Genomic DNA, 15,363 nt, shown 5'->3' with positions numbered 1-15,363 from the left:
CCATGGGTTCAGTCCCTGGTCAGGGAAGACCCCACGTGCCGCGGGCAGCTAGTCCTGTGTCCCACTCCTACTGAGGCCCAAGCTCTGCAACAAGAAAAGCACCACAATGAGAAAGCCACGCACCACAACTGGAGAAATCCCCAAGGCCCGACACAGCCAAAAGTAAATAACAAAATTTAAAAAAGAAAAGAGCCTCTTAAACATATCAATTCCCTCCTTCATTAAAAAGCAGCAGTTCATTGGTCGGCTTACCATACACTTTCAATGTTTTCCTCTAGTTCTTAAGCTTACTATTCTTTGCACCTGCCAAGTTACATATGAACAAAAGTGAAGATACACATTTCGTGTCAAAATCATCTTAGGATGAATGGTAGAAGTATTAAGAGTTTGTACTCGATGCATGTCAGTAACAATTTCCAGGTTGTCTCATAAGTTTCCTGGATCAGTTTTGATGCTTAATAAAGTGATGAACTGAGCTAAGTCTGAGCCAAACAAGCCTGTGAGAAGCAGGAGGCTAGTGCACAGCCTGTGCCCGGAGTTGACCAGTGTAGGGGGCCTGGGCTGGCTCTGACCAGCTGCTGTGTGGAGGTCACTCTGGGGTCACATGAAAATAACAGCTCTGGTGCTGTCCCACTTTTGTGGGCAGGAAAGATTTTGCACAAGGTCAATATAGATGTTGTTTTATTTCACAGGAGAGTTTGGGTCTGTCATGGAAGGAAATCTTAATCAGGAAGATGGGACCTCTCAGAAGGTGGCTGTGAAAACCATGAAGTGTGAGTTAACCCCGATTGTTCTAGGGGCGGGCAGCTATTTCAGCATCTGGTGCTTCATCAGGCCAGTGATGGATGATGGAGTTCATGTGTCATGATCCCTATCAAGTCACAGAGGGAGAGCTACTATGATGAACTGTTCATACCTGCATCGTATATTCTTTTCTTGTTTAGTGTTTTGTTTATTTATGTATTTATTATTGAAGTCTTGATGATTTATGGGCTTCCCAGGTGGTGCTAGTGGTTAAGAAACTGCCTGAAATGCAGGAAACAAAGAGTTTGATCCCTGGGATGGGAAGATCCCCTGGGGAAGGGAATGGCAACCCACTCCAGTACTCTTGCCTGGAGGATCCCCATGGACAGAGAAGCCTGGTGGGCTACAGTCCATGCGGCCACAAAGAGTCGGACACAACTGAGTCACTGAGCAGGCATGCACACAGTTGGCTTACAGAGTTTCAGGGCTACAGCAAAATGATTCAGTTATACAGATAGATTTTTGCATATTCTTTACACTTGCCAGGGAGGGGGAAATTTGCCTCTCCACCCATCTTAAGTTCTCATGGCTGGCCTAATAATAAACTTGACACAGGACAGATTAAAAGGAGAAAAAACATAAATTTTAATTAATGCCCAGGAAGATCTCATAGAAATGGGACTTACAAAGTGGCCAAAGGAGGCACTGTGTAAATGTTTTAGAGAAACAACACAATTGTGAGGGAATGACAGGACAAAGAAACTTGAGTGAGATGTCCAATTAAGTGAAGAATCCAAACAGAGTCTGGGCTTGGAGTAGTCAATTTAAAGACCTCTCAAGGTTTGTTTATACAGGCTTCTTCAGCCTGAATTCCCTATCTCTGGTGATAAGGATGTCCTTCATCTTTCACTGAGAGATTTATTTCCTGCTTTCAGGAAGACAAAAAGGAGGGTCAGAGCGTCCCTCTTGCATTAGCCGTTTCCTAAGTAACTGTAATTCAGAATAATCAGTATGCCACTGTGGCGTATTTTGGGATGACCCACCCTGAGCCCCAACACACGAGGCAATATCGTTTGTTGTTTACTCTCTACCTCCCTGCCTCTGTCACCTAGTAGAGATAATGATTCCAAAGTAAGGCATGAATTTCCAAGGCAGGCTGGATCTGGTAGCAGCATCTGACCCCAGGGGTCATTCTGGCTTAGCTTGGTGGATTCACTTCCTCACATGAGGGTGTTTGTGTGGGTCTGCAGGAAGCTGTGGGCTGCCTGGAAGGCAGGATTCTCAGAAAGAGGAGAAGTGTTCTTTGGTCAAAGGCATAGGAAGGAGAGCCGTGATCACGGACTACAGTCTCCAAGTGAGCTGAGGAGAGTGTCTGCATCTGGGTCAGGAAGGGCCTGAAAAGTCATCACAGAGTCTGTTTCCAACCCATGAGTGGTAAAGCACTGACTGTTAAGAGTCTTCAGCAATGAGGAACAAGACCAGACGACATTCTGGAATGTTCACTTTGGTTCCAGTGTGGAGGAGGAGGAACTATTAATACAGTGTTGACAAAAATAGTGATAGATGCCAATTAGAACACTCCAGAATCTGTGCTGGTGTCCAGAGAGACACAGGCTTGATTCCTGAGTTGGGAAGATCCCCTGGAGAAGGAAATGGCGACCACTCCAGTATTCTTGCCTGGAAATTTCCATGGACAGAGGAGCCTGGCAGGCTACAGTCCACGGGGTCGCCAAGAGTCAGACACGACTGAGCGACTGAACATGCACAGGACTTCCCTGGTGATCCAGTGATTAAGACTCTGCGCTTCCACGGCAGGGGGCACAGACCGAATCCCAGAGGGATCTCTGGTCAGGGGACTAAGGTCCCACGTGCCATGCAGCGCGGCCACAAAATAAATAAATAAATAAAAGTACATTTTAAGAAAAGAATGGAAGAAAATAGAAAATTAGGGTAATTTGTATAGGAATCGCATCCATGCTAATGATCAAAGATTGAAAGCCCAGTCAGTCTCCGGACTCCAAGTCACACACTCTTCTACACTGGCCTGGAGGGGTTGCACCACAGGGGAGGGTTTTGCCCGCCATCACACTTGGTTGTTTGGGGCAAAGTGGGCAGACGTTTCCTGAGTTTGCTTTGATAGAAGGATTAATATATATTAAGCCCATAGGAGGCACAGACCTTGTACTACATGCTCTTATATGTGACTCCAGCCAACACTCCACTCCTGTTAATGTTAATGTGCATTCCCTAAAGTGTGCCGGCTTTATGTTTGATTTTTTTCCTATTTTTTTGGTGGGGGTGCACCCTGCAAGATTTGCAGAATCTTAGTTCCGCAACCAGAGATTGAACCAGGGCCCTTAGCAGTGTAAGCGCAGAATCCTAACCACTGGACCACCTGGGAATTCCCTACAGTTGATTTTAATTGTAGCAGCTCAGTGGTAAAGAATCCTCCTGCCAATGCAGGAGACATGGGTTCAACCCCCGGGTCAGGAAGATCCCCTGGAGAAGGGAATGACAAACTGCTCCAGTACTCTTGCCTGGGAAACCCCATGGACAGCGGAGCTTGGCGGGCTACAGTCCATGGGGTTGCAAACAGTCGGACACAACGAAGCGACTAAAAATAACACAAAATACATCATCTTAAGGCTGATTGCAAATAGGAAAAGGAGTACGTCAAGGCTGTATATTGTCACCCTACTTATTTAACTTACATGCAGAGTACATCATGAGACACACTGGGCTGGACGAAGCACAAGCTGGAATCAAGATAGCCAGGAGAAATATCAATAACCTCAGATATGCAGATGACACCACCCTTATGGCAGAAAGTGAAGAAGAACTAAGGAGCCTCTTGATGAAAGTGAAAGAGGAGAGTGGAAAAGTTGGCTTAAAGCTCAACATTCAGAAAACGAAGATCATGGCATCTGGTCCCATCACTTCATGTCAAATAGATGGGGAAACAGTGGAAACAGTGGCTGACTTTATTTTTGGGGGCTCCAAAATCACTGCAGATGGTGATTGCAGCCATGAAATTAAAAGACGCTTACTCCTTGGAAGGAAAGTTATGACCAACCTAGACAGCATATTAAAAAGCAGAGACATTACTTTGTCAGTAAAGGTCCATCTAGTCAAGGCTATGGTTTTTCCCAGTGGTCATGTATGGATGTGAGAGTTGGACTATAAAGAAGGCTGAGCCCCGAAGCATTGATGCTTTTGAATTGTGGTGTTGAAGAAGACTCTTGAGAGTCCCTTGGACTGCAAGGAGATCCAACCAGTCCATCCTAAAGGAGATCAGTCCTGGGTGTTCATTGGAAGGACTGATGTTGAAACTGAAACTCCAGTACTTTGGCCACCTGATGCAAAGAGCTGACTCATTTGAAAAGACCCTAATGCTGGGAAAGATTGAGGGCAGGAGGAGAAGGGGATGACAGAGGATAAAATGGTTGGATGGCATCACCAACTCAATGGACATGGGTTTGGGTGGACTCCGGGAGTTGGTGATGGACAGGGAGGCCTGATGTGCTGCGGTTCATGGGGTCGCAAAGAGTTGGACACAACTGAGCGACTGAACTGAACTGAAGAATCTTTTAAATTTACAGTTCAGAGACATTGAGTACATTCATATTCTTGTGCAACCATCACCACCATCCACCTCCATAACTTTTTCACCTCACAAAACTGAACTCCATACCCATTAAAGAACAACCCCCATTCTCCCCACCCCGTCTTGCACCTGGCACTCACCATTCAACTTTCTGCGAATTGGACTTCTCTAAATACCTCATTGGAAAAGACTCTGATGCTGGGAGGGATTGGGGGCAGGAGGAGAAGCAGATGACAGAGGATGAGATGGCTGGATGGCATCACTGACTCGATGGACTTGAGTCTGAGTGAACTCCAGGAGTTGGTGATGGACAGGGAGGCCTGGCGTGCTGCGATTCATGGGGTCACAAAGAGTCGGACACGACTGAGCGACTTAACTGAACTGAACTGAAATACCTCACAGAAGTGGAATCATACAGTATTTGTCCTCGTGTGACTGGCTTATTTCACTCAGCCTAATTATAGAATTTTAAATGTCTCTTTTGAGTTGGCGTGATTCCAGAAACTTGGTATGAAAGTGCATCTAGTTCACAAGGCAGAATTGTGCAACCAGACTTGCAAGAAATGTGCTGAGAGAGAGAAGCAGTTTGTTCTTTTTTTGAGGCAAAAATCATTGCAACAGACCAGTTGGATTCAATTTTAGGTGTTGGGTTTTTTTTGTTGTTTTTTGCTATTAATAATCAGTTCAGTTCAGTTCAGTCGCTCAGTCATGTCCGACTCTTTGTGCCTCCATGGACTGTAGCACCCTAAGCTTCCCTGTCCATCACCAACTCCCGGAGCTTGCTCGTACTCAATGTTCATTGAGTTGGTGATGCCACCCCAATATCTCATCCTCTGTTGTCCCCTTCTCCTCCTACCTTCAATCTTTCCCAGCATCAGGGTCTTGTCCAATGAGTCAGTTCTTTGCATCAGATGGCCAAAGTATTGGCGTTTCAGTTTCAGCATCAGTCCTTCCAATGAATATTCAGGACTAATTTCCTTGAGGATTGACTGGTTTGATCTCTTAATTTTTAGAATGGTTTTAGATTTATAGAAGGGGACTTTCCTGGTGGCTCCAGCAGTAAAGAATCCACCTGCCAATGCAGGAGACATGGGTTTGATCCCTGGGTCAAGAAGATCCCCAGGAGAAGGGCGTGGCAGCCCACTCTAGTATTGCCTGGGAAATCCCAAGGACAGAGGAGCCTGGTGGGCTACAGTCCAACAGGGTCACGAAGAGTTGGACACAACTTAGCAAGTAAACGGCAACAACAGGTTACATTAGGGTCCAACTTGTGTTGTATGTTCTGTAGGTTTTGACAAATGCATTATGCCCTGTGTCCACCATTCCAGGGTCACACAGAAGTTTCATCTCCTGAAAATCCCTATAGGCAACCGATTCATCCCTCCCCCCAACCAGTCCCTGGCAACCACTCTTACTGTTGCTATCATTTTGCCTTTTCCTGATTCTACTTTTCAAGAATAAAATTGCTATTCCTCTTTCCCCTTCTCTGAGTAATAACTCATGGCTAACTTTTTCCATCTTTTCTTTTAGTGGACAACTTTTCGCAGCGAGAGATTGAGGAATTTCTCAGTGAGGCTGCATGCATGAAAGACTTCAACCATCCGAACGTCATTCGGCTCCTAGGTACTCACGGAAATGCAGCATCGGGTGACCGGAGGGCCTTGGCTGATACACTCTGGGCCCAAGCAAAAATCTCTGGGGCAGATAAACATTATGCCTTGTATAATCCCAAAGTACTTCATAACATTGGGTTTTTGCGAATTCCCTGGCAGTCACGTGGTTAGGACTCAGCCCTTCCTCTGCAGGAGGCCTGGGTTCAATCCCTGGTTGGGGAACTAATATCCTGCAAAAGAAAAAAAAAAGAGTTGAGTGTTTCTCCCAAAAGACTTTTTATGGTTGCATTTTTCTGAAGCTGGTTGTAAAAATAGGCCTAAATTTCCTGGATACCAGTGAACTCAGGAGTGTTTAGTGTCCACAGAATTCTAAGTTGCTATGGATTAAAATAGCCTCACTTACCCCCAACCCCACCCCCCGCCCTTACAGGGCTTCCCTGATGGCTCAGTCGGTAAAGAATCTGCCTGCAATTCAGGAGATCTGCGTTCATTCCCTGGGTGGCAAAGATCCCCTGGAGAAGGAAATGGCTCCTCCACTATTCTCCCACTCCAGTATTCTTGCCTGAAGAATTCCACGGACAGAGGAGCCTGGCGGGCTACAGTCCATGAGGTCGAAAAAGAGTCAGACATGATGTAGCCCTTAAACCACCACTACCACCCCACTTACAAGACATGAAAGCTGGTTATGCTATAATTTGTCTTGATTTCAGGTTGCACGTGAATCAAAGGCTAGTAGGGCAAAGCTGAAAATTAGACAAATTCCATAGATCATCTTTGAGAAACAATTTTTAAAACTTCTTTTGGCTCCACCAAGTGACATACGGGTCTTAATTCCTCTCAGGGATTTAGTCTGCTCCCTGCAGTGTAAGCTAGGAGTACTAACCACTGGATCACCAGGAAAGTCCTGAGAAACCGTTTTTAAATCAATTGAATCAAGTCCCATGAAACTGTCAATATAGAGCCCAAGAAATGTGGCTTCCCTGGTGGCTCAGACAGCAAGGAATTCACCTGCAGTGAGAGAGACCTGGATTCAATCCTGGGTTGGAAAGATCCTCTGGAGGAGGGCATGGCAACCCACTCCAGTATTCTAGCCTGGAGAATCCCATGGACAGAGGAGCCTGGCTGGCTACAGTCCATGGGGTCACAAAGAGTCAGATATGACAGAGCAACTAAGCACAGCAGAACCTAAGAAATCAGTACTTGAAAAGATATTAAAAATTTTTTAACATATTAATTTCTTAGGATCTATGTTGGCAGTTTCATGGGATTTGAGTCAGTGATTTAACAATGAGAATTTGGTTTTGTGACACCATTTACTCATACTTAATGGAGAGCCGGTCTCAAGTGGTTGGTGTGTGATGCTCTTCCAAAAGGGGAGAGCAACCTAAAAATAGTTGAATGTTCTGCTGACTTCTTTTTTTTCTGTCCTTTGACTTGATAAATGCTATATTCTTGGAATTTTCAATGTTTATTGTGATGGACACTGCCAGAGAGATGGGAAAACTAATGTTTGGAGACAGTGTTGTGTCAAAGAAACTACTGTGGTGCATTTGTAGCTATTGACTTCAGCAGAGTCTGAGGACAGCGGTGCTTAGTCGTTGACTACCATCTGCAAGAGCTTTTCGAGCCTGATCTCAGACACTCTGATTGTAGCATCTGTGACAAATGATGTGGAGCTTTTCCTCTGTATAACTGTTAACATTTAGAGACATGGATTTCACCTATGGGCCCTCAGAATTAATTCTTCCAATAGTTTTAAGTATTTGGTTGCAGGGGACTTAATATGATTAATTATTTAACCATCATCTGAAACTAGTTTGCTCTCGAATTCTACTGTGGTCACCTCCCCCTCAGTTTGACTCAGTATAACAAAAACTCCATGAGCTACTTGTTTTTTGTTGTTTAGTCACTAAGTCGTGTCTGACTCTTTCGCGACCCCATGGACTGTAGCTCACCGGGTTCCTCTGTCCGTGGGATTACTCAGGCAAGAATACCAGAGTGGGTTGCCATATCCTTCTCCATGGCTGTACTTGGTATTGATTACTTTTTTGAGAACTTTCATGCAAAGATTGGCATTAGTCTGAAAGAAAAAAAAAATACCAAGAAGTGGACCCCAGTGTGTGTTCCGTATTCTAAAACACAGAGTGTGTGAGTTGTGAATGTTTTGTTTCATTTTTTTAACCGTGAATTTGAGAGTGCCTGGTTTCAATTACCCAGCGCTCCTGCAGCGCATTTTCTGGTCACTGCTAACAAGGGCTCTTTGTAACTCACTCTCTGGTTTTAATTCCAGGTGTATGTATAGAAATGAGCCCTCAGGGCATCCCCAGGCCCATGGTGATTTTACCCTTCATGAAATACGGGGATCTGCACACCTACCTCCTCTACTCCCGACTGGAGACAGGACCAAAGGTAATCCATCACCCCGTTGCCTGAACAGTGCTCAGGGCTCCCACGACAAGGCCAGGACGACCTCCGCGTCTAACCTGCAAAGGGAAGCGGGGACGCTGGCCTTTGTCCAGCGCTCGCTGGCCCTGGGGGTTGATGTAAGGTGTCCATCGTCACAGCAGACCTGCCCACAGGTTTCATTATTCTCATCTTATGTGGGGGAGAAACCAGCTGGGGGTGGAGCTGAGTGGGCCCCTCTTGCTATCAGAGCGGCTCTTTCCTTCAAAGTCTCCTTTTTTGGATTGTTTACTATGAAATCACCAGATGTCGGAGCTGTCTCAGTTCCCAGTTGCATGAGTTTTTTTCAGAGAGTCAGAGGGGAAATTGGTTGCATCCATCTTTCTATTTGTCCCGAGCCCCTCTGTCTTCAGAATCAGAAAGCATGTTAGGAATTGGTAGGCCCGCCTGCCTACCTTCCATGGTGCCCCTGAGAGAGGGCCACCCCTGAGACCCCACAGGGCAAGCCTTGCCCTGAGCCCCACAGCACAGAGAAACCAACCAGAAATGGGCCCTTAGACTGCAGCACCTCACCCCCCAGCCCCAGGTGGTGGACAGGGTCCTGACGAGAGAGCAGTAGCAATGTAGTGCCTGGCAGCGCCGCAGGGGAAGGTCCTCATCCCATGAGACAGGTGAGCCTGGAGGAACGGCCACTTATCGAAAGCTTATGGAGACAGCTGGAAAAACCACAAAGCTGGGCTTCTCTGATGGTCTAGTGGTTGAGAATCCACCTGGCAGTGCAGAGGACACGTGTCCCATCCCTGGTCCAGGAAGATCCCATACGCCACGGAGCAACTAAGTCAGTGCTCCACATCTACTGAGCCTGTACCGTGTAGCCTGGGAGCCCCAACTACTGAAGCCCATGCACCGAGAGCCCGGGTCCCAACAAGAGAAGCCACTACAAGGAGAAGCCCCCGCATCAGAACGAAGAGTAGTCCCCGCTCACTGGAACTAGAGAAAAGCCTGTGCAGCAAAGTCAAAACTAAAGCAAATAGGGATTCCCTGGTAGTCCAGTGGTTAAGACTCTGCACTCTCAGGGCAGGCGGCCTGCGTTCCATCCCTGCTCAGGGAACTAGAGCCCACCTGTTTCAACTAAAGATGCCATGTGCCGCTACAAAACATCGAAGACTCCGACTGCTGCAACTAAGACACGGCACAGCCAAATAAATAAATAAAATACGAGTATTTTTAAAAACAAAGTAAATCGTTAAAAAAAAACAACCTAAAACCTGAGACCAGTTTATGGAGAACATTGTCTGGAGCCTTCTCTCCTGTACCTTGCTGCCCCTGTTGGTATTGTATGCAAGTGTTATGCAAACACCAGGAGGTTTTTTATTTTCTTTTTCTTGGTTTTGTTCTGTTCTTTCAAGGGATGGTGGAAAGAACCTAAAAGAGAAAGAGTTCCTGCCTTCATCTGGCTCCCGTGCTGGTCCCATGCTCATGCCTATTTTGGTTTTCACAATTTATGTATTTATTTTTGGTTGCACTGGGTCTTGTTGCCGTGCTTGGGCTTTCTCCAGTTTCGGTGGGTCGGGGCCCCTCCTCCTCGTGGTCCAAGAGCTTACTGTAGTGGTTTCTCCTGCTGTAGAGCACAGGCTCCAGGGGGTGGCAGCTTTGGTGGTTGTAGCATGTGGGCTCAGTCGTGTGTCTCGTGGGCCCTGGAACTCGCAGGCCTCAGTACTCGTGGTACACAGGCTTTAGCTGTGTCCCGTGGGCCCTGGAGTACACGGGCCTCAGTACTCGTGGCACACGGGCTTTAGCTGTGTCCTGTGGGCCCTGGAGTACACGGGCCTCAGTACTCGTGGCACACGGGCTTTAGCTCTGTCCCGTGGGCCCTGGAGTACACGGGCCTCAGTACTCGTGGCACATGGGCTTTAGCTGTGTCTCATGGACCCGGGAATACCCGGGCTTCAGTACTTGTCGCACACAGGCTTTAGTTGCTCAGTGGCTTTAGTCGCTCCCTTGAATCTTCCAAGATCAGGGATCAAACCCTTGTCAGCTCTATTGGCATGCAGATTCTCATCCATTGTACCACCAGGGAAGTCCCATCAGTTTTTTTATTTTAATGGATCATACTTTTGCTGTTATATTTAAGGACTCTTTGCCTAACCCTAGGTATAATAGATTTTCTTCTATGTTTTCTTCTAAAAATTTGTTTACATGTTATGTTTAAGTCTGTGAGCCATTTTTCATTAATGGGGTGAAATTTAGTCTGTTCTATTTTGTTTATAGATGACCAGCATCATTTGTGAAAAGATTATCCTTCATCCATTTATTGCTTTTACACCTTTGTCAAAAGTCAACTGTGTGTACACGTGTGGGTCTGTTTCTGAGTTCTCTGCTCTGTTCCATCAAGCTGTGGGCCATCCTTTGCCCTTACCACATCATCAATATTACTGTAGCTTTGTTGTCGTAAAATCGGGTAATGTGATTCCTCCAAATTTATCCTACTTTTTCAGAATTGTTTTCACTATTCTAGTTTGGTAAATTCTAGAATCAGTTTGTCTATGTCTGCCAAAAATACTGCTGTCATCTTATGTTTTTTTGAACAAAATAAAAAAAGAAACAAAAAATAAAAAAGTTTAAAAAAATTAACAAGTAAGGAAACAAGTACACAGCATTTTACTTGCTAATGAATCATTTCTATTTGCAAAAATACAAGTATATTTCCAATGATGAAAACCCCCAGGTTTTTATAAACATTTTAAAGGGGTATATTTTTATATTTTGCTACCTTATAGCCACAGGTAAAACTGGAAGGCACAAAATGCTTCATAGGCAAACTAGAAAATCAAGCTTTTATTCAACTCTCTGCTGCCTTATCAGTCAGGTCCTTGGGAATGGACACCTCTGTTCCTTCTAGGGTCTCAGTCACGTGAGTGTGCCTTGCAGCAGGGCCAGGTGCCACACTGTTCTTTGCGTGAGTAGCACTCCTGGTCTTCTGATCCATGGACACTGGACACTTCTCTATTAATTTAGAATTAATTTAACTCTTTTGCTTTATAGTTGTCAGAGTATAAGTTTTGCACTTCTTTTGTTGAATTTATTCCTAAGTAGTTTGTTGTTAATTCTTTTGTAGATGTTTTCTTAATTTCATTTTTGGACACTTCATTGTTTAGGGCATAGAAATGCAATTGAGTTTTGTATGTCAACCTAGTATCCTGCGACCTTATTGAACTCATTTACTAGTTTTGCCTCACAGTAATCTTTTACGTGACCTTTGGTCACAGTCTGCAGGAATAATGTAGTTGTGCTTGGGAAAAAAATGACACAAAGCGATAGCACCTGATATTCATTATCCTTTCACAAATGTCAGCAGATTTGATATTTCTTAGCACCCAAATCCTTTCCTAGAAATTAGAATATAGAAAACCAAATGCCCCAAATATACAGAATAGAGACTTAAGGATTCATGCCTGATTTGCTTGCATTTTCTTTAAGGGTAAAGGATAATTAAAGCATTTTGTTATACAGTCTATGATTGACGTGTGTCTTAGTTGGGAAATATAAATCATTAAAAATTCAGTGTCTTGGGATTTTCCTGGTGGTCCTGTGGCTAAGACTTCACGCTCCCAGTGCAGGGGGCCTAGGTTCGATCCCTAGTCAGGGAACTAGATCCTACATGCCACAACTGAAGATCCAAGTGCCGCAACTAAGACCTGGCACAGCCAAAATGAATAAGTTTTTTAAAAACTTCAGTGTCTTCATCAGTACCACTTTAGAAGACTCAAGTGCCATAGAGAGTAAGCCATGACAGTCCAACCCCTTGGGGGAGAATGTATCAAGGATGGACTCATTTATGAGTTCTAGGAACTCGTGAACCCTTCTGTTTAGGGCCCCGATTGCACTAAAACCTTGCATTACTACACAGAAGTCTTCCTGAATCATCACCCTCATAATCAATCCCAACACAGTAGATTTTCTAACACACAGTCTGGTTTGATTTTTACAACCTAGGGGAAAAAAATACACACTAGACTGTTCAAACCTAAAGAAAGGCCCCTAGAGAAACAAAAATGAAAATTCCTAAATCCTGACTTGTGGTTCTTTGGTCCCATGATAAGGAGTAAAGACTATCCTACTTTCTGTCCAGAAGAAGAAAAGTATCTTTCAAAACATTTTAAAGTGAAACATAGCAGATGTGGGTGCATAATTGGAAACAGCTACTTTTTGGAGGACTTTTTGCCATCCAAACCCTAGACCTTCCCCCCACACCCTCCCCCACTGAAACCAGACCTCCCCTCCTTTCCGCTGTTGGTCCCACTGCTGCTCAGGACACAAGGATCCCATTTGACCTTATGACTTGTGAAAACACTATTACTCACTGTCAATACTTCTAAAGAAACAATAAAATATGATATTTGCAAGAAGTTTTAGGTTTGTTGGTTTTGTTTGCATGTTTTCATCCCTTTTAAAAACCTCACTTGTGAGGTTGCATGCACGCTCAGTCTCTTAAGTCGTGTCTGACTTTTTGTGACCCCATTGGCTGCAGCCCACCAGGCTTCTCTGTCCATGGGATTCTCCAGGCAAGAATACTGGAGTGGGTTGCTGTGCCCTCCTCCAAGGGATCTTCCTGACCCAGGGATCAAACCCTCGTATCCTGCATCTCCTGCATTAGTAGGCAAATTCTGTACCACTGAGCCACCAACATTAGTGATATGGAAATTTCCTTGTTTCATGGCCACACTTGTAAGAAATAAAGCCATCATTTTCCCCCTCAAAGGGAATAACTTGGTTTCCTTTTAAAAGAAAAATCTCTCAGGAATTCCAGCAGTTAGGACTTGGCACTTTCACTGCCATGGCCTGTGTTCGTCTCTGTTAGTCACTCAGTCATGTCTGACTCTTTCTGACTCCATGGACTGTAGCCCACAAGGCTCCTCTGTCCAGTAATCTCCCAGGCAAGAATACTGGAGTGGGTAGCCATTCCCTTCTCCAGGGGATCGTCCCAACCCAGGAACTGAACCTGGGTCTCCTACATTGCAGGTGGATTCTTTACCATCTGAGCTACCAGGGAAGCCTGTGGGTTCAATCCCTGTTGGGGAATCAGGTCCTATAAGCTGCACAGGGCTTCCCAGGTGACTCAGGTGGTAAAGAAGCTGCATGCAACGCAGAAGACCTGGGTTCAATTCCTGGGTCAGGAAGATCCTCTGGAGAAGGAAATGGAAACCCACTCCAGTATTCTTGCCTGGAAAATCCCATGAATGGAGAAGCTAGGTAGGCTATAGTCCATGGGGTCTCAAAGAGTCAGACACAACTGAGTAACTAGCTTCAAGCTGCACAGCACAACCAAATAATAATAATAGTCTCTCTCCTCATGTCTTCCACCCCCTAGCATATCCCCCTGCAGACACTGTTGAAGTTCATGGTGGACATTGCCCAGGGAATGGAGTATCTCAGCAACAGGAACTTTCTTCACCGAGATTTAGCTGCTCGAAACTGCATGTAAGAGTCCTGGCTCATCCTGGAGGTGGTTGGGACCTCATGGTGGTAGATATTTGTAGGACTGGTGGGTGGCATGTTGCTGTTAAAATATAGAGGAGGGCTAGATTTGGGAAAGGGACGGCGTGGCTGGCTCTGGAGACAGAATTTCTACCACCCTGAGATACGACTGAGTTTTCTGCTTGGGGGTTTTCCCTATCTCTGCCTCCAAGAGTCTGGTTGATTTCCAAAACTTTCCCCTGTGACTTTTTTTTTTAATTTTTATTGGAGTCTGGTTGAGTTACAATGTTGTTTTAGTTTCAGGTATACAGCAAAGTGAATCAGTTGTACATGTACTTATATACACACTCTTTTTACATTATTTTCCCATATAGATCATTTCAGAGTATTGAGTAGAGTTCCCTATGCTATGCAGTAGGTCCTTATTAGTTATCTGTTTTATATATAGTAGTGTGTATCATGTGTATATATGACTACTTTTTTATTTTCACACTCTCATGCAGCTCAGAGTCCTAGCTGTGACTTTGGGACCCTCCCCGACTGTCATCAGGTTTTTTGGATCCAGAATTGCATATAAGTCAACTCACCATGCCTGAGAAATCCCTTGGACAGAGGAGCGTAGCAGGCTACAGTCCATGGAGTCATAGAAAGTCAGGCACCACTTGGTGACTGAACAGTAATCATGAAGACAGTCATGAAAAGTATCACAGTTCTGTCCCTGAGTTTTCACGGTGCTATCCTGTGAAGCAGTTTTGTCCTGGCTACACCAAAACTTTCCTTCTGCAGCGAAGAGATAAGGGCTTATACAAGAACTTTGAACATCAGCTTCCCCCTCTCTTCAATCGGCTTCAGTAGCCATTGATGTTCAGTCGCTCAGTCATGTCTGACTCTTTGTGACCCCATGGACTGTAGCCCACCAGGCTTCTCTGTCTATGAGATTTCCCAGGCAAGAGTACTGGAAGGGGTTGCCATTTCCTCCTCCAAGGAGTCTTCCTGATTGAACCTGTGTCTCCTGCATTGCAGGCAGATACTTTACTGCTGATCCACTGGGGAAGCCCACTTTTTGTACTTATCCTGAATGTTTTCAGCTGCATCGGGCGCAGACCTGAGATTTAAGGCTTTGCCTCTGATGTTGCTGAGGATGTGAACTCACTCTGTCTCTCTCTGTAGGTTGCGAGATGACATGACTGTCTGCGTGGCGGACTTTGGCCTCTCTAAGAAGATCTACAGTGGTGATTACTACCGCCAGGGCCGCATTGCGAAGATGCCTGTGAAATGGATCGCCATAGAGAGTCTCGCAGACCGAGTCTACACCAGTAAAAGTGATGTGGTATGTTCAGAGCTTTGATGTGGGGCCTCGCATTCCCAAGATGAAGGCAAGTTGAAAGAAATGACCTCAGCTGGTGCCACAGGACAACTTATTCTTTGATGAACTGAGGATTGGGGCAGGTTCACCCTTCTCTTTTATTTATTGCTTGACGCTTTAATTCTAGGTGGGACACTAGATTCTGGTGAAGTAGC

General features: G+C 45.2%; 1 protein-coding gene across 2 annotated transcripts in view; it reads left to right on the top strand.

The window, feature by feature from the left end:
* Positions 1–15,363, top strand: part of MERTK (MER proto-oncogene, tyrosine kinase) — a 137,146-nt gene that overhangs the window by 110,927 nt on the left and 10,856 nt on the right. For both annotated transcript variants that reach the window (XM_061431424.1, XM_061431425.1), the window contains 5 exons: positions 693–773; positions 5,879–5,971; positions 8,252–8,370; positions 13,736–13,845; positions 15,013–15,172. In XM_061431424.1, the coding sequence (XP_061287408.1) occupies positions 693–773; positions 5,879–5,971; positions 8,252–8,370; positions 13,736–13,845; positions 15,013–15,172 (563 nt within the window). The remainder of the gene's footprint in view (positions 1–692; positions 774–5,878; positions 5,972–8,251; positions 8,371–13,735; positions 13,846–15,012; positions 15,173–15,363) is intronic.

The sequence above is a fragment of the Bos javanicus genome, chromosome 11, assembly GCF_032452875.1.
Source record: "Bos javanicus breed banteng chromosome 11, ARS-OSU_banteng_1.0, whole genome shotgun sequence".
Lineage (NCBI taxonomy): Eukaryota > Metazoa > Chordata > Mammalia > Artiodactyla > Bovidae > Bos > Bos javanicus.
Note: the sequence above shows the minus strand (reverse complement) of the source record. Positions and strands in the feature narration are given on the sequence as shown.